Source organism: Ranitomeya variabilis, chromosome 4 (assembly GCF_051348905.1).
Source record: "Ranitomeya variabilis isolate aRanVar5 chromosome 4, aRanVar5.hap1, whole genome shotgun sequence".
NCBI lineage: Eukaryota > Metazoa > Chordata > Amphibia > Anura > Dendrobatidae > Ranitomeya > Ranitomeya variabilis.
Window position 1 is genome coordinate 683502216 of NC_135235.1, and position 19907 is coordinate 683522122.

Genomic DNA, 19907 nt, shown 5'->3' on the forward strand with positions numbered 1-19907 from the left:
TTTATTTAAATACAGCTAGATATTCATGTAATGGTTTATATATTTTGATGATCTGTTTAATAATTTCATTCAATTGTATTAAGTTCGAAGAGTAATAAAATTTAATGATAATGTATATATTTTGCGTGGAAAATCCTGTGTATTCATTGCATTATTCTTAAATCTTCATAAATAAACTACATACAAATTCTAGAATACCCGATGCATTAGAATCGTGCACCATCTAGTAAGTCATAATCAGTTGTTTATTTCATATCGTGACCCAGTTATATAGATCCCAAAATCTATGTTCATCTGACACTTAAAGAAAGAAAAAAAAAAGCGCATATCATATGTACAAAATTGTACATAAATGTACATATAAATAGTGTTGAGCATTCCAATACCGCAAGTATCGGGTATCGGCCGATATTTGCGGTATCGGAATTCCGATACCAAGTTCTGATACTTTCAGTATATTGGATACCGGAATCAGAAGTTCCCATACTGCAAAGTCCCAGTTTCATTTAATTCAGCCAATGAGGAATGATTAGAAGTGTGTGCACATCCTGCACATCCTGTTCTGCATGGTAGGCATGTAACTACTGGCATGGCTGTGATTGGTTGCTCAAATGATGTCATGATGGACTATAAAAGTCGCCGCCGCCATTTTGGGATCACTCTGCTGTGAATTCAGTTAGGGACAGGACGCTGTGTTCTGACTGAGGGCCAGTTTTGAAATAGCGATTTGTTTCATTGTTCTTTACCCAGGCTAATTTAGCAACCGCTGTGCGAGAACCTTGTTTTTGCCTTGCAGCGCTGTTCACAGCTGTCTGCACGGTCTGTGTGTGAGTGCAGCTCACTCTGTAGTCTGTACGCAGCCACAGCCGGTTGTAGTCAGCTCAGGGTGCGTCACTGCCTCATACTGCTGAATCCATTGACCTTTATTGCAATGAATGCGGCCTGCTGCACATTTTTTCAAATGTATCCTATTAGTGGCTTTCCATCCCTATATTGCTAGATTGTGGAAAAACACTATATAGGATTAGATAGAGGAGCTTTTCTTTATCTTGCAGCGCCGTTCACGGCTGTCTGCACCGTCTCTGTGTGACTGCAGCTCACTCTGTAGTCTGTTCTGCGAAACAAACAAAAAGTTTACAAAGTACACCAAACACTTTACAGTTGTGTAGGCCACATTAGCTCATACTAAAGTGTAGTCCACACTTTATAAAATTAGTGTTTCTTATACCTGTTAGCAGCTGTTCAGGAATAAGCACACTAAGCCCTTAGTACTTTTCTGCCTATCTTTATCAGTCTACCAAGATGGAGAAGGCAGGGAGTAAGGCACGTGGGCGTGGAGGTGGAGCAGGGAGAGGACTTGGGGATTCTGTGCCTGCTGCGGGCACCGGTGACTCATCATCCCCCAGTTTTAGCAGGGAACAGTCCCTCATGCGCAGCTTTGTAGGAGCTCGCCATACCCCGCTGCTGCGGGACGAACAAATTGAAGCCGTTGTCGGATGGATGGCAGCTAGCGCATCGACTTCAATTAGTGCCACATCCCCTCAGGCACAGAGCACTGAAGAGCACCCATCTGTCTCTTCAGCACCTGCCAAATTGCCCAGGCAGTCAGAGAACCAAGGACAGGAGCCATCTCTACTTCTGTTCTCTGAATCTCTTGGCTTGGAAATAAGAGGCCAGCCAAGCAGCATTCTAGAATCAGAAGAAGAGGCAGTATGCAGTGATGCCCAACAGCTTTGTCTCTCTGAATCTGAAGAGGCGGGTGGGCCAGTGCCTCCGGTCAGCACACCTCAGTACGCATCAGATGATGAGACTCAGGTGCCACTTTTTGGTGCGTACTGTGCTGCTGAGACTACCCAGGAGAAGCAGTTGTTGGAAGAGGGTAGTGTAGATAATCCTTGACCCATCATGGAGTGAGGTACAGGAAGGTGGTGGGAGCAGCTCTGAGGAAGAGATTCCCCGAACTGCCCAAAAAGGAGGGAGAGGGAGGGGGAAGACTGCGCTGCCTGTAGCCTCCACTTCAGCACCCATTAGGAGCATGCCTCTTCCAAAAGCCAAAACGGGTGCTCCCAAGACTTGCAGTGCCTGGTCCTTTTTTGACACAGTTGCAGCTGACATTTGCTTAGTCAAATGCAAGCGGTGTCATCAGAAAGTCAAAAGAGGGAAAAGTGTTAGCAACCTCAATACCACAAATATGTGGAAACATGTGCGGACCAAACACGCGGTGGAGTTACAAAAACACACTGAAGACCTAGGCCAACCTATAGCGGGACCTACCACCTCTTCAGCTTGTGTTGGAGCCTCTTCCTCCAGCTCACACACACCTGGTTTGGCTTCCTCGCAGGATCGCCATGGAAGAACCTCTGGCACTGTTGTCCTGAGACCCAGTGTAATTCCACCCACAGCACCACGTTCCCAGTCATCCTCACACTCCCAGCCCACTCTACAGCCATCGGTAGCACAGGCATGGGAGAAAAGGCGGCCATTCTCAGCAAACCACCCACGAGCACAGGCTCTGAATGCTGGCATTGCAAAACTACTGTCCCTTGAAATGCTGTCATTCAGGCTGGTGGAGACTGACAGCTTCCGTAACTTGATGGCATTGGCAGTCCCACAATACAACGTGCCCAGCCGCTTTTATTTCAGCAGGCAAGCCGCCCCTGCCCTGCAAAAGCATGTGGAGGGAAACATTAAACATGTGCTACTAAACGCCGTCAGTAGCAAGGTCCACCTCACCACCGATGCGTGGACCAGTCACCACGGACAGGGACGATACCTTTCCCTCACTGCCCATTGGGTAAATGTTGTGGAGCCGGGTACAGATCGTGAGAGTGGTGCTCTACGTGTTCTGCCAACTCCAAGGATTGCAGGAATCCAGTCTGTACACATTGCCTCCTCCTCATACTCCAGTTCCTCTGAATCATCGCTGCAGGAGCTGTCATGGTCCACCTCCACATGGACCCGTGAACACTTACCTATTACGACCGATATGAGCACAGCCGTGGCCAAACGTCAACAGGCCGTATTGAAATTTCTTTGGGGAATCGAAGCCACACAGCGCAGGAGCTATGGAATGCCATCAAGCAGGAGAGCAACGTGTGATTTGTGCCAGCGTATCTCCAGCCAGGCATGGTAGTGTGTGACAATGGCCAAAATCTGGTGGCAGCTCTGGGCCTAGGCAACCTCACTCACATCCCATGTCTGGCACATGGTCGTGCAGAGTTTTTTGAGGGACTATCCGGATCTTGATGCACTGCTGCACAAGGTCCGCCTAGAGTGTGCTCACTTGCAGCGTTCCAGCATGGCAAGATCGCGCATTGCAGCTCTGCAGCGCCGATTCCGCCTTCCGGAACATCGCATCATATGTGACCTACCCACCAGGTGGAATTCAACGATACATATGTTGGAGCGGTTGTGTGAGCAGCAGCCAGCAGTAATGGAGTAGCAGCTGCATCAGGCGCAAAGAAGTCGCACTGCGCACCGTTCAGACTTCACAACCAATGAGAGGGCCACTATGAAGGACATCTGCCAGGTTTTGCCTTCGATGATTCAAAGCGGATGGCGAGTGCAGATGATGCACTAGTCAGCATGACTGTCCCCCTTATCTGCCTGCTTGAAAGAACACTGCAAGCGCTAAGGGATGAGGTGGTGGAAGAGGTGGAGGATGAGGAGTCAGAAATGCCATCTGCTTCTGGACAGTCTGTGCGACGTGGTTCCTCACAAAGGCCTAGGCAGGGGACACTTTGTGAGGAGGATGAGGAGGAGTCAATGGAGGAGGAAGACATCCGTCCAGAGGAGGGAGTTACACAAATCTCCAGTAGTCAGTATGTAGAGCAAGGGTGGGGTGATGTAGAACAGGCAGAGATCACGCCTCAAGCAGGGGACAGCATTTCTTGGCCAGTTGGCAGTCTGCAGCACATGGTTGATTTCATGCTGCAGTGCCTGAGAAACGACCGCCACATCGCCCAGATTCTCAATACGGCTGATTATTGGGTGTACACCCTCCTAGATCTGCGCTACCGGGACAACTTACAAAGCCTCATAACACCATTGCAGCGGGAGCGTAAAATGCGGGAGTACCAAGACACACTGATGCAGTCCATCATCTCCTCCAGTCCAATCGAGACAAGTGCTGCTAGTGCTTTACAAAGCAGCTCAGTTGGTCGAGGCAGTGGAGGAAGCTCTGCACAAAGAGGGAGCAGAAGCAGTGCCTCAGCACAAGGCAAGACCAGTATGGCAAAGTTTTGTGTGCCTGCCACTAATGTCTACACCATCACAGACGGGTCCAGTCAGCATGAGGCCACGTTTCCATCAGATGGTGACAGACTACATGTCTTGCCCTCTAAGTGTACTCCCAGACGGTTCTTCTCCCTTCAAGTTTTGGGTCTCTAAGCTGGATACATGGCCAGAGCTTAGCCAGTATGCATTGGAGGTGCTGGCTTGCCCTGCTGCTAGTGTATTATCGGAACGCGTCTTTAGTGCCACAGGTGGTGTACTAACAGACCGTCGCATGCGACTATCCTCCGATAACATTGACCGGCTTACTTTTCTGAAAATGAACAAGGCCTGGATCTCGCAGGAATTTGCCACTCCTCATCCAGATTAAATAATTGGTTGGCAACAGTATACAGGTCTCCTATTGTGTTCATGTTTCTATCACCTGAACTGTAATCCCTGGGCTCCAACACCGCCAGTTGGTGCACGGAAGTGCTGTCTGCACAGAGAAAAACACTCGCTCCTGTGTTAGTGGGGTTCAGTAATGCCAGCTACTCCCCTGCTGTGTGTGCGGCAATAACTCATGTCTGCTCCTCCTGCTGTAATCCATGGGCTCTAACACCACCAGTTGGTGCTCGGAAGTGCTGTCCGCACAGAGAAAAACACTCGTTCCTGTGTTAGTGGGGTTCAGTAACGCCAGCTGCTCCCTTGCTGTGTGTGCGGCAATAACACAAGTCTGCTCCTCCTGCTGTCCCTGGGCTCTAACACCGCCAGTTGGTGCCCGGAAGTGCTGTATGCACAGACAACACTTGCTGCCGTGTTATTAGGGTTCAGTAACGCCAGCTGCTCCCCTGCTGTGTATCCGGCAATTTATCCTGCTACCTCCACACAAAGACTGCAACAGATATTAAACTTGCTCCAATTAGGCCTCGGCCTACACTATGCTTCTAGCATTCACCCTGGGTTCCAACACCGCCAGTTGCCACTCGGAAGTGCTGTCCACACAGTCAACAGTTGCTCCTGTTATTGGGGTTCAGTAACGCCTGCTATTCCCCTGCTGTGTGCGCGGCAATTATTACACTCAGTTTCTAGCATTGACCCTGGGCTCCAACACCGCCAGTTGGTGCCCGGAAGTGCTGTATGCACAGTCAACACTTGCTGCCGTGTTATTGGGGTTCAGTAACGCCAGCTGCTCCCCTGCTGTGTATTTGGCAATTTCTCCTGCTCCCTCCACACAAAGACTGCAACAGATATTAAACTTGCTCCAATTAGGCCTCGGCCTACACTATGCTTCTAGCATTCACCCTGGGCTCCAACACCGCCAGTTGCCACTCGGAAGTGCTGTCCACACAGTCAACAGTTGCTCCTGTTATTGGGGTTCAGTAACGCCTGCTATTCCCCTGCTGTGTGCGCGGCAATTATTACACTCAGTTTCTAGCATTGACCCTGGGCTCCAACACTGCCAGTTGGTGCCCGGAAGTGCTGTATGCACAGTCAACACTTGCTGCCGTGTTATTGGGGTTCAGTAACGCCAGCTGCTCCCCTGCTGTGTATTTGGCAATTTCTCCTGCTCCCTCCACACAAAGACTGCAACAGAAATTAAACTTGCTCCAATTAGGCCTCGGCCTACACTATGCTTCTAGCATTGACCCTGGGCTCCAACACCGCCAGGTGCTGCTCAGAAGAGTCTTTGGCACGGGTTCTCCTTCCTGCCCAGCCCGGTTCCAGCACGCCAGCTGTTTCCGTGTAGTGTCAAGGTCACTTTGCCTCCAAATACGTTGTCCTGTCGTGTTGCGGTCGGGTTAGCCGACTCTATGGTGTCTGCAGTTTAGGTGCGTCCTATGTGGGCTATGGGAACTGGCAATCAAGGCTGGTTCCGCAGTGCCAATAGGACAAGCTCCCCCTGTAGGACTGTGGGTTTTAGGTAACTACGACCGGCTTGCGGCCTAACTATTTTTTTTTGTCATGTGGACCTTCTGCTGCCTATCTGAGTTCCAGCACCATTAGCTGGTTCTTAGGAAGACAATCTTGAATAGGTCCCCCTGGTTCCAGTACCGTCAGCTGGTTCCAGGCTGAGCCTTTGGCTTAGGTGCCTCCTTCTGGGTATCCGAGTTCCACCAACGTCAGGTGGTCCTTGGTAGTGCTTTCTGGCATGGGTACCTCCTGCTTAGTAACCAAATTACAGTACCGTCAGCTGGTCCTCGGTAGTTCCATTGGCTCTTCTACCTCCGGGTAGCCATCCGGGTTCCAGTACCGTCAGCTGGTTCTCGGCAGTTCCTCAGCCTTCTTGTACCTTCTGCTACATTTCCAAGTTCAAGACCCTAAAGATGACGACCCTGAAGACCGAGAAGTAGAAGAACAAGAAGCTGCAGAACAAAAAGCTGAAGAACATTAAGCATAAGGGTACCGTCACACATTGAAATTTTCATCGCTGCGACGGCACGATCCGTGACGTCGCAGCGATCGTATGATCATCGCTCCAGCGTCGTAGACTGCGGTCACACGTTGCAATCACGGCGCTGGAGCGATGCCGAAGTCCCCGGGTAACCAGGGTAAACATCGGGTAACTAAGCGCAGGGCCGCGCTTAGTAACCCGATGTTTACCCTGGTTACCAGCGTAAACGTAAAAAAACAAACCGTACATGCTCACCCGTCGGTGTCCTTCAGGTCCCTTGCAGTCTGCTTCCTGCTCTGAGTGCAGCCGTACACTGAGAGCAGAGCGCAGCACCGCTGTGATCTGCTCTCACTTTCCGGCCGGCACTCAGAGCAGGAAGCAGACTGCAACGGACCTGAAGGACACCGACGGGTGAGCATGTACGGTTTGTTTTTTTACGTTTACGCTGGTAACCAGGGTAAACATCGGGTTACTAAGCGCGGCCCTGCGCTTAGTTACCCGATGTTTACCCTGGTTACAAGCGAAGACATCGCTGGATCGCTGTCACACACAACGATCCAGCGATGTCAGCGGGTGATCAAGCGACGAAAGAAAGTTCCATACGATCTGCTACGACGTACGATTCTCAGCAGGATCCCTGATCGCTGCTGCGTGTCAGACACTGCGATATCGTAACGATATCGCTAGAACGTCACGAATCGTAACGTCGTAGCGATGGAAATTTCAATGTGTGACGGTACCCTAAGACTAAAAATCAGAGCAAAAGATATTATCTAAATTATAAGCAGAAGAAGACTAAGCAGTGTATGGGGGGTGAGTCCGTTCCTCCTCGTGGTGCCCCTGGAAAAAACCTGCTGCTGCAGGCCAAACTCAACACGGACAAATGCTGTTGTAAATCCTTTGTGACAGGCATAATGGAAGGTGTAATCTTCAAACTATTATTGATAACTACAGGAATGCCTGTCACAAATAAGAATATGATGAAGAAGAATATGAAGAAGATGAAGAAGTAGAATATGAATAAGAATAATAGTTGAATAAGAAGAATATGAAGAATGTAAAAAAAAAAAGAATAGCAAGAAAGTGAAGAAGATGAATAAGGTGAAGAAGAAGTTGATGAAAAAGATGCTGCTGCTGAGGATGATGAAGAAGAAAGTGTGGGAGAAGTAAAAAAGAAGGTGAAGAGCATGGAAGTAGTGAAACATAAATATCTGACAAAATATAAAACATTTTAACATAGTCAATATCTTGGTAACTCCGAACGTCTTAAAAAAAAAAAATTAATTCCTGCTATTCCATTTGATTGGTCGAAACCTCTATGCTTTTAATGTCTCCTCCACCTCCCCCAATACATCCTACATTATTCTTAGTTGTTTTCCTTCATGTGGAATTAACCTACAAGGAAAGAAAGGGTTTATTTTAATTCTGAAATTTTTGTCCCATTGACTTGCATTGGTATCGGGTATCGGTATCGGCGATATCCGATATTTTTTGGATATCGGCCGATCCAATCTGATACCGATATTTCCGAATATCGGAAGGTATTGCTCAACACTACATATCAATGACCACCATTCTCCAATCCAAATTAATAACAGAGATTTCACACTAAGGTTGCATGCTAACTTCACAATAGGAGCACAAAATATCCAATGTAGCTATCAGTGCATATAAATAGGCGCAAGCATGCATATCTCATATTAGAGCCAAAATAAAATGATTTAGTACTCATCTTGTGACATATGGTAGGTATAGAGCATATCAACTGAAGCCTAATCCATCATCTGGGGGAAACACGTTGGGACACTGGAAGTTGCAGTCTCTGATGGATTGAGCTTCAGTATTACAATCTTTGGGACCTCATATTACACCATACATCTATATTAGTCACGCTGTCCGGTCCCAGCGACTTCTGAAATATTGATCTCTTTGGCCGCTCTCCCACCATATTGTTTCTTTACTACTAGTGGTAAGTGAGCACTAAAATGCTCTGGCGCTCCTTGCTCGGGTCGAGCAAATTGGAATGCTTGTGTGCTCGACCCGAATAACGAGCCCAATGTAATTCTATGGGAAACTTGAGCATTTTTCCGGTGGCCCCCAGCGGTCTGCAGAGGGACTAGAAATTGTGGAAATCGAAAGGAACAGTGTTCATATACATGGAAACAGCATGGGGAAGACCCCTGGAGGCATTTCTGACTCCCAGGTCACTGCTGTGAACAATGTTGTCAGAGTCTTACGAAGGGTTGTGGAGACGGAGTAGTGGAGTCGGAGCCCATTTTGGTGGAGTCGGAGTCTGTATAAAATGGACTGACTCCGACTCCTAAAATATATAATAAATTGGGTACTGTAGTTCAATGCAGTTTGTGGGGAATATTTTTTTCAGAAGAATTTAGGAAATGTCTGTCCTATTCCTGATCTAAGGTCATTTTATCTGAGAAGAATCTGTGCTGCAGTTTATGTTCAAAATAAGTAGTGAAGGGGGCGTGGCTATGTAGCTGAAGAAGCAGGAAGCACCTAAGGAGAGCTCCAAGTATCCTGATTTGATTTTGCCTTAAAATAGTGCATATAACTGAGCGGAAATAAGCCAAACCTGAGCCCCATATACTAGGGAGCCCTGTGGACCTCCCGGGAGACCGCTGCGGTGATTTGTGGAGCCGGGAGCAACGGGAGCTGAAACGGGCAGGAGGCCCCCCGCGTGTAACGGCGACCATTTCTGGAGCACACGCCGAGAGATACGGAGCGTGGCGCTGCTTCCGACTGGAGCCTCGGACCCTCTGTCGCGCTAGAAACGGCGGTGACCGGCATCGCTGGTGAGAGCAGCGAGATACCTGCACGCGGGGAGGAGGAGGGCATACGGAGCGCGGTGCTGTTCCTTACCGGAGCTGGGTCCCTCTCTCATCCCAGAGGAGACGGCGGTGGACGGTGCCGGTGGATGCGGTGAGGTGCCTGCATGCGGGAGCGGTGGGGGCTGGCGCTCCGGACGACTGCAGCGATAATCTAAAGCGGCGGGAGCTGCGGAGACAGACACTAAGAGGGCCCACGTGCAGCGACGGCCATCTTGGGCGCGCGCGTTCTGGAGTACAGGACGCGGCGCCATCATTTTCTACTGGGACCAGATCCTTCTTTCGCTGGAGCCGACGGAGACAGGACCACAGTGGTAAGAACGCGGACCGGTGTGCAGAGACTGGGAGACCTGAAGGGGATAGCGGTGCATGAGGGGAGCAGTGCCCATTAATATAGCGCGCTTCCTGACAGCAGAGGGAGCGGCGCCATTCAAATCTGCGGTGCTGTTTGGGGGATAACTAATTTTTCCAAAACATTAGAGGGGTGGTACGGTGAGCGCCCTGCAATATTGGGCCCTGTGCCCCCCCTGTCGTACAGCCGCCTCATTAACGGCACCATAATATTGGGAGTTAACCCCTTCACCGCTGTTCCCCCTATATTCATAAACTGAGTACCTGTCCAGTCACATTGGACCTAAGGAACCACCCAGACAACTACTCTGTGACTCTCATTATTTGTCAAGTTTACGGAGACTTGGAGCGCAGCTCAGCACTATATATATAGGACCTAGGATCGGAGGTTCGATCCATTTAACACCATAACATTAGGACATAGCCTATCTACAATCACTTTTGCGGTTACTTTGTGGGATCCCCCCTTGTGTATACCCACCATGCAGCATCCTAGAGGAGCGACAGCGGCTGAAAAGCTTAAAAAATTTGCCAAAGATGACTCTCATGATAATGTACGCAACCTCAGAAAGAACCCTACATCATCTCAACGCAGGGGTCGCCCCTCTGATGGTACTGGGGAGGGGGAGGAGGAAGAATTGACTCTTAAACAGGCATCGGAGCAGTTGATGCAGGCCATCTCCCTCACTAGATCATCTCTTACTGAGAAAATAGAGGATGTACATACGGAGGTGGGCCGCCTGCGACATGACATGCAAACTATGAGGGGACGTATTTCTGAGGTTGAAACAAGGGTATCCCACATAGAGGACACTGTCGCTCCAATGGAGGCCAAACTGGCTAAAGCTACTGGATCCGTAAATGCATGGAAGCAAAAGGCAGATGATTTGGAAAATAGGCTACGTCGCAATAATATCCGAATTATAGGTCTTCCAGAGCGGTCGGAGGGTCAGCAACCTGAACAATTCTTAGAGAAATGGCTCAAATCTTCATTGGGGAATGAATTCTCCTCAACATTTTCGGTAGAGAGGGCCCATAGGGTGCCGACGAGGTCTTTGCCTCCCGGGGCCCCGCCGCGACCTCTCCTGGCACGCCTCCTTAATTGCGGGGACAGGGATGCCATCCTCCGCTTGGCGCGGCAGAAGGGCCTTATCAAATTCGACAATGCCACCATATCAATTTTTCCAGATTTTTCTATGGAACTTCAAAAGCAGCGGGCACGATTTCTGGATGTTAAGAAACAACTCAGGGATAAGAACATCGTCTACTCTATGCTCTATCCGGCCCGGCTCCGTGTCGTGCACAATGGCTCTTCCTTATTCTTCACAGACCCCGCGGAGGCAATTGAATGGATGCGGTCTCACGGGGGTCCGAACGTGGAAGATCCCTAACCTAGACTTCTTGATTAAAGGCAACACACCTAGAGCTTTCCGTAAGGATGTGGGAGGAAAAATCAACAATACCGGACACTGTATCCAGTGAGGGTATCCCCTTTTCAATCTGACTGTGGGAGAATGGAAATACTCTCCCCTACTGTTCAAGTTTTTTTGTTTCTTTTGGTTATATGTACCAGTTTTGATTGTTTATTAAGTAAGACTGCCGCTGATACTAACTCTTTGTCCTGTATGATACTGATGGACTGCACCCGAATAATAATGTTATGCATTAACTTTTTCTTTAAAAGTAAACATGGGGGCTGAAATTATATGTATGACATGGAATATACGAGGTATCAAAACCCCTAGAAAGAAAATTAAGGTATTTTCCCAGATAAAAAGGTGCCACCCCCACATTGTAGCACTGCTAGAAACACACTTAACAAGAGATACGGCTAGATGTGTGCAAAAACCATGGGTACAATGGGCCTTGCATGCCTTCCACACCAGTTATTCCAGAGGGGTCTCTTTACTGATACACAAGGAGGTCAGATGGGAGTCCAAGGAGGCGAGACGTGATCCCGAGGGCCGCTTTGTCTTTGTGCATGCATTCATCAACTCACGAGAGTATGTGTTGTTATGTATATATAACCCCCCCCCTGCCAACATGTCAATTCTTCGTATGGCTCTAGGCTTCTCCTTAAAATATCCGGAAGCAAATGTTATCTGCATGGGAGACTTTAACTTAGTCATGGATCAATCTATGGACAGATTGAGACTGGATGACGTAGCATCAGGAGACACTTTACCTCAACCCCCCTCTCAATTGGCACTATTTATGGATGGTAGTGGTTGGCTGGATTTATGGAGAATGGGTCACCCGGGGGTCAAGGGGTACACTTGCCACTCATCTACTAGACAGTCACTATCTCGAATAGACTATATATTTGGGTCGAGTGGATTGGCATTATGGATGGATAGCATTGAACATGGTAGTCGAGGGATCTCAGATCACAGCCCAATTATTCTTAAACTCAAATTTGGACAATCCAATAATAATAGTAAGTCCTGGAAATTGAACCCCTTCTGGTTAAAATTAATAGACACTAGCGATAGGACGATTGATCAGCTGAATAGTTTCATTCTAACACACTCGGAACTCCAAAACCTCGGTTTATTTTGGGACACCCTGAAGGCATACTTGAGGGGATGTCTGTCCTCCACTATCTCCTATATTAAGAGGGTAACGGCGAAAGAGGATGAGGAGATGGAACAAAGATTAAAAGAATCAGAGGCCACTTACATAGCCAACCAATCCAGCAGTAATAGAATTGAATGGCTTACTTCCCAGAGACTATATACCCAACATACAGATGTTAAGTCAAAGCGCAAATTATTTTTCACTCGCCAAGCCTATTTTGAACTAGGAAATCAGGCCAGTACACTTTTGGCCTTCTTGGTACGCCAACACAATACCTCCAATACAATATTGCAGATCCGGGTGTCTGATGGTTCTTTAGTATCCTCTACTGAAGGAATACTTCAGGGCTTCTATGATTATTATACCTCGTTATATAAATCTAGCAGTGGTTCTGGTATTGATGAATGCTTAGATTATTTATCAGATATTACATTCCCCTCGCTGAGCCCATCCCAGCAAGCCCTTATGGAGGCTGAATTTACCCTGGAGGAGGTAGAACATGCTATGACAGATATGGCAACTGGAAAGGCCCCGGGACCTGATGGATTTCCCATTGAGTTCTATAGGAAATATCGTGACAAACTGGCACCTATACTGCTGAAAGTCCTCAAAGGAATATGGGAGGGGGAATCTGTACCCGAAACGTTTTATGATGCTAATATTGTTGTACTCAGGAAGGAGGGGAAGGATCCTCTGGATTGTGGATCATATAGACCAATCTCCCTAGTGAACGTAGATTATAAAATTTTCACCAAAATCCTAGCCACTAGATTGAATAAGATCATATTAGACCTCATACACCCGGATCAAACCGGTTTTATGCCTGGGAAAAATACTTCTATCAACATCAGACGGGTACAGTCGGTCATACAATATAGTTCTCTGGAGCCAGACAATAAGTGGGCATTGGCTTCGCTAGATGCAGCCAAGGCTTTTGACTCCCTCGAATGGCCCTTCTTGATTGCATGTTTACAGAAGTATGGGTTTGGGAATAAATTTTTGAGAGGGATAGGTACATTATATGCGAAACCTAGGGCACGAATGGTGGTAAATGGCTCAATGTCTGCACCGTTTTCTTTGCACAGAGGAACTCGACAGGGGTGCCCTCTCTCCCCAGCTTTATTCGCCTTGGCGATAGAGGCCTTGGCAATACGAATGAGGTCCTCTGTAGACATTAAAGGGATACATATCGCTGATAGGGTGGACGTCATCGGTCTATATGCTGATGATATGGTGGTGTTTATGGATCAAACGGAGGACACTTTACCGAAAGTAATAACGATGATAGATAGATTCAGCAAATTTTCTGGCCTTTATATAAATTGGGAAAAGTCTGCCCTGATGCCTCTCTCCCATACTCCAATGTCCTACCTTGACACCCTCTCGCTGCTACCCGTTGTCTCCAAGTTTAAATATCTAGGAATATATATGTCCCAGAATAGTCACCTAGACTTGCATCTTAATATATTTCCGCTACTAGATGTGGTCAAATCCAAATTTGCTACCTGGGATAAACTGCCATTATCTGTAGCTGGACGTATTAATCTCATAAAGATGATTTTGCTCCCAAAGCTGAGCTACTGTTTTCAACACAGTGCGGTTATAATACCTAAATTCTTTTTTACAACCCTAAATTCCCTTACTACATCTTTCATATGGGGAAAGGCTAGGCCTAAACTTAAGTTATCCACCCTGCAAAGACCCAAACAAGGGGGTGGGGCGGCCCTGCCTGACTTCTACCTACCGTATATACTCGAGTATAAGCCGACCCGAGTATAAGCCGACCCCCCTAATTTTGCCACAAAAAACTGGGAAAACTTATTGACTCGAGTATAAGCCTAGGGTGGAAAATGCAGCAGGTACCGGTGAATTTCAAAATTAGAAATAGATACTCCATACCATTCATTATGGCCCCATAGATGCTCCACATAAAGCTGTGCCATATATACAATGCTCTGCACTGTTCATTATGGCCCCATAGATACTCCACATAAAGCTGTGCCATATATACAATGCTCTGCACCGTTGCCCCATAGATACTCCACATAAAGCTGTGCCATATATACAATGCTCTGCACCGTTGCCCCATAGATAGCTGTGCCATATATATATATATGCTCTGCACCATTGCCCCATAGCTGTGCCATATAGTGCTCTGCACCGTTGCCCCATAGCTCTGCCATATAGTGCTCTGCACCGTTGCCCCATAGCTGTGCCATATATATAGTGCTCTGCACCGTTGCCCCATAGCTGTGCCATATATATAGTGCTCTGCACCGTTGCCCCATAGCTGTGCCATATATAGTGCTCTGCACCGTTGCCCCATAGCTGTGCCATATATATAGTGCTCTGCACCATTGCCCCATAGCTGTGCCATATAGTGCTCTGCACCGTTGTCCCATAGCTGTGCCATATAGTGCTCTGCACCATTGCCCCATAGCTGTGCCATATAGTGCTCTGCACCATTGCCCCATAGCTGTGCCATATAGTGCTCTGCACCATTGCCCCATAGCTGTGCCATATAGTGCTCTGCACCGTTGTCCCATAGCTGTGCCATATAGTGCTCTGCACCGTTGTCCCATAGCTGTGCCATATAGTGCTCTGCACCGTTGCCCCATAGCTGTGCCATATAGTGCTCTGCACCGTTGCCCCATAGCTCTGCCATATAGTGCTCTGCACCGTTGCCCCATAGCTGTGCCATATAGTGCTCTGCACCGTCCATTATTGCCCCATAGCTGTGCCATATAGTGCTCTGCACTGTTGCCCCATAGCTCTGCCATATAGTGCTCTGCACCGTTGCCCCATAGCTGTGCCATATAGTGCTCTGCACCGTTGCCCCATAGCTGTGCCATATAGTGCTCTGCACTGTTGCCCCATAGCTGTGCCATATAGTGCTCTGCACCATTGCCCCATAGATGCTCCACATAAATATGTGCTGCTGCTGCCGCTGCAATAAAAAAAACAAAAACACATACTCACCTGTCTTGCTTGCAGCTCCTCGGCGCCATCTTCCCGGCGTCTCTCCGCACTGACTGATCAGGCAGAGGGCGGCGCGCACACTATATGCGTCATCGCGCCCTCTGCCTGCAGTCAGTGCAGAGAGACGCCGGGAAGATGGCGCCGACGCCCGGCGTGTGGAACCAGGACAGGTGAATATGCAATACTTACCTGCTCCCGGCGTCCCGCTCCTTCCCCCTGCCTGTCTTCAGTGCCGCAGCCTCTTTCTCTGTCAGCGGTCACCGGCACCGCTTCATTAGAGAAATGAATAGGCGGCTCCGCCCCTATGGGGGGCGGAGCAGCCTATTCATTTCTCTAATGAGCGGTCCCACGTGACCGCTCAGGGGAAGAGGCTGCGGCACCCGGAGACCGTGGGACGTGCAGGGGGGGCGACAGGAGCCCCGGAAGCAGGTAAGTATATGACAGTGCTCACCCGCCGACCCCACCACCGATCATGACTCGAGTATAAGCCGAGGGGGCACTTTCAGCCCAAAAATTTGGGCTGAAAATCTCGGCTTATACTCGAGTATATACGGTATATTACCTTGCTGGTCAGGCTAAAATGTTGAATATGTGGATGCCCGGGAAAACTCTGCCTAACTCTGAAAACCATATTCTGTACTCAGCCAAAATTGATTGTCCGCTGGGATTTTTGGAGATGGAGAGAACTACTGTTCCTCATTTACTACCTTTGCTACGGTTGGCACGATCGATATGGAGGCAAATTAAAAAGGTAACGGGATTTGCTAATATAGCAGCTGAAATGCCATTGTGGAATAATGGTTATTTTCCGGTATTACTGGGCCATCCGTCCACTGAATTTTGGATATCGTATGGTGTCCTTACAGTAAGAAACCTACATGATCAGGGGATTTTTGTTTCCTTCGAGCAGTTACAAAATACCTATAACATACCAAAATCTCAATTTTTCCGTTACTTGCAACTAAGGTCAGCCTTCCAGTCACATATGCGGAGTGTGGGTATGGGTCGAGCTATCTCAGATTTACCGTTAATAGGTATCCTTAATTCGCAGGGTCCCCAGGGACTTATCTCTTCTTTGTATACCTATCTGTTATCCATGGGTGAGGGATCTACCATAGATTCAATCAAGGGGAAATGGGGACGGCTTCTGCCAGATATACTAGAAGAGGAATGGGATGAAATTTTGGAATCTCCAACTAAAGTCTCCCCATCAGTTAATAATAGGATGACCCAACTATATATCATATATCAATCCTATTTGACCCCGATCCGTCTCTTTAAAATGGGTCGTCTACACTCAGCAGACTGCTTGAGATGCCATTCTAGCAATGCAGATTTCATCCACATGATATGGGAATGTCCTATTGTCTCCCAATATTGGAACGAGATAACGACATTATTGGCATCACTGGTATCGATCCCTATTCCACTTGAACCCCTGGTGTGCTTATTTGGAGTATGGGAGGCAGAGACTTGGGATCATCATACGGGAATTTTTCTGAGGGAGACGTTGTTTTTGGCACGAAAGGTGTTGGCTCTGAGATGGATGGGTGGTTCTTGTCCAACTCTTAGAGCATGGGTGGACTTGGTGAATTCCATTATTCCGTATGAGCGGACACTGTACCAGAATAGAGGTAATCCAGCTAAATTTGAGAAGATATGGGGAAGATGGAACTCCTCCTGTCATACTGTTTAGGTTAAATAACTTAACAAATATACAAGGAAAGGGTGTAAGATTACAGACATTGTCTACTCACAGGGTAGAATTCATCTAGAACTCTTCTTTAAGCGGCAGCATGTTAGTTTTAGAGGTTTTATCAGAAGTTAATGTAGTTAAAGTTTGAATAGGATATGAACAAATGATTGACATGCATTGCTTGTAACCTTTATAATATTCCAAACATGGCTATATGTGGTACTTCTTTGTATCTAATGGATAATGATGAATATAAGCAAATGTATGTATGGTTCATGCTGTAATCAATAAACGAATTTAAAAAAAAATAAGTAGTGAAGCTCCTCCTCTACAGATAAGGTGAAAAAATAAACACACAGGGAAGGAATGCCTGCATTCATCTCAGAACTTCAAGAGAACAGGAAAGCAGGATTAAGGTAAGTACTTCTTAAATCATATCTAAACTTTCAATAAACTGTGCAGAAATCAATAGTCCAGTATATGTTGTCTCTCTATGCTTTATGTTTTAGTTTCTTTTTCCTCTTAGCTCCTGTTTGGAGGAATTAGCTGCTTTGATGACTTACATACACTATATATTGAATATAAGGGGAAAAACTGTTTTCTAACATATCAAATGTGGAAATACAGTAACAGGATCGATGAGGACATATATATTTGTGTGTGTGTGTTGTGGAATATGATTCAGCACAAACATAATACTTCCCTCCTCCCCTCTTCAGGGAGGCTGTGTGGGGTTCAGGTTGTATATACGGAGGCTGTGTGGGGCTCATGTCGCATATGGGGAAGGCTGTGTGGGGCTCATGCTATATACAAAAACGCTGCATTTTTGCTGCAGTTTTATCGCGGATTTACCGCGTTTTTTCTGCGGTTTTCACTGCAGTTTTAAAACTGCGGTTTTCCATAGGAGCAGCTGTAAAACCGCTGTGGAATCCGCAGAAAGAAGTGACATGCTGCAAAATGTAAACCGCTGCGGATCCGCAGTGTTTTCCGCATCGAGTGCACATACCCTTAGAGTATATAATGGGCTGTTGGAGGACGTATATGATATACAGAAGGGGCTGTACTCGAGTTCAAATGATATATAGGGGATGTCAGCATGTTTAATTCCGCTCAATCTTAAAGTGATACAATTAATATTAAGATAAATATCAATAATATAATAATTATAATATATTGATATTAATATTGAGTAGAATTAATTTCAGTCTGTAGGTTCGACCCTCCACAACAGTCATGATCTCTCATGTGGCCCCTCAGGGAAAATTAATTGTCCACCCCTGATGTAATGTGACATCATCAGAATCTCTCACCTCTCCAGTAAGCCGGAAGAGGATCTCTAGGGTGAGGTGTAATATCCTCTCCGCCATCTTGTCTCTGTCCATATTCATCCTTGATGGGTAAATCAGGAAAATTCTCTTCTATAGAAGAACTTCACTGAGAGGATCCGATATTGTAGAGACCTGAATGAGAAGAAGATGAGCCGATGTAATATCATAAAATCCTGTGTAATAATACAATTACTGGAGATAATAAGGGAAACATATGAGGAGATTTATTATTTTACAGTATTTAGTTTTCTTCTTTACATCTACTAATAAAACCTATATATTTAGGCCACAGACAACAAGCAGTTTCTTCCTCGGAGTCGGCAGCTGAATACGTTTCTTATAGACTCGTCTTCCATAACGCTAATTCTCGTCTCATTTACCGACACTGGAATCGGCATTAGCAATACTGCAGGAGATATTCATTACACGTGACAGGAGAAATAACTACTTCATGATGAGGACGACATCTTCATCTTCTACTACGGCTCTAGAAACAGATTTGTCCAGTGTCCGTCACTGACTCCATCACCACCAGCCGTCTATATGAAGGTTTCCCGTCTTCCCCGCACTGTAATCTTCTATCACGTTAGATCTCAGCTCTGATTCACACACAGAAGTTTGAGGCTTTTATAAAAGATTGTTTGTAAGAACAACAAGACAGGAGTCATATAATGCCACAGTCTCCATGTATAGGGTTTTACATTCTGGATGTGATGGGTTTTTTTTTTAGCATTTTCTTGTACGCTTCCGTATACTACATGAAAAAAAAAACAGTACTGGGGGACTATTATACTGTGTGGGGGTCCCGTACTATGAGAGTAATACAGGTTTCCTTGTTTCCCGTCTTTCATAGTTGGGTCGTTTGCATCTATTAACGTAAAAGGAACAAAACCATTGTGATTCTTATAAGGAGACAACACAAACCCCCTAAATATAACATTTTATAACAACCCCACAATCTGTGACTCTTCAGGGTAAATCGCTCTCTCACCATTGGATTAGAGCTGATACTATGAAGCTAAAGTGACTAAACAGACTTTCTGTCACCTCCATAAAGGGGCACTTTTCTGTGTTTGTCGGAACTGTCCGAGGATTATTAGAGGAGATAGTTTCCCCCCAATTAGAAGGGACACCTGTGGGTATTGGGGTCTTTACCTGCTACAGTTATGGTGTGGACCCTCCACCCGCAGAGCTGCACTCCACATATATGGCTTTTCTGTGCGCACAGGACCTGTGATGAGGTCACAGGAGGGGAGGAGTCAGGGGTCACATGATCAGGGGTCACATGATCAGGGGCCTCAGTAAGTGTGTGCAGGACTCTGCTGTGCTGGGTTCAGAGGTGTAGCTAGGGTTTTGGTTGGGGGGGGGAAGGGCTGGAGCTTCTGAGTGGGCCCTAACCAGGTAACCCTGACTACAACTGGGTGACACACCATAATAGTGGAGGAGAACCTCAGCAGATGACCGCGCTGTTACTGAGAATAATATACTGTATATATATTATACTATACAAAGACCCACATGGATAT

At 47.0% G+C, this 19907-nt stretch overlaps 1 protein-coding gene across 1 annotated transcript in view; it reads right to left on the minus strand.

Annotated features, from left to right (window-relative positions):
• The window catches only part of LOC143767607 (uncharacterized), an 87746-nt gene extending 68141 nt beyond the window's left edge, over positions 1-19605 (minus strand). The window contains exons 1-2 of the mRNA XM_077256036.1: positions 19537-19605; positions 18364-18513 (exon numbers count right to left, since the gene is read on the minus strand). Coding sequence (XP_077112151.1) covers positions 18364-18441 — 78 coding nt within the window. The 5' untranslated portion in view covers positions 18442-18513; positions 19537-19605. The remainder of the gene's footprint in view (positions 1-18363; positions 18514-19536) is intronic.
• Between the last annotated feature and the right edge of the window lie 302 nt (positions 19606-19907).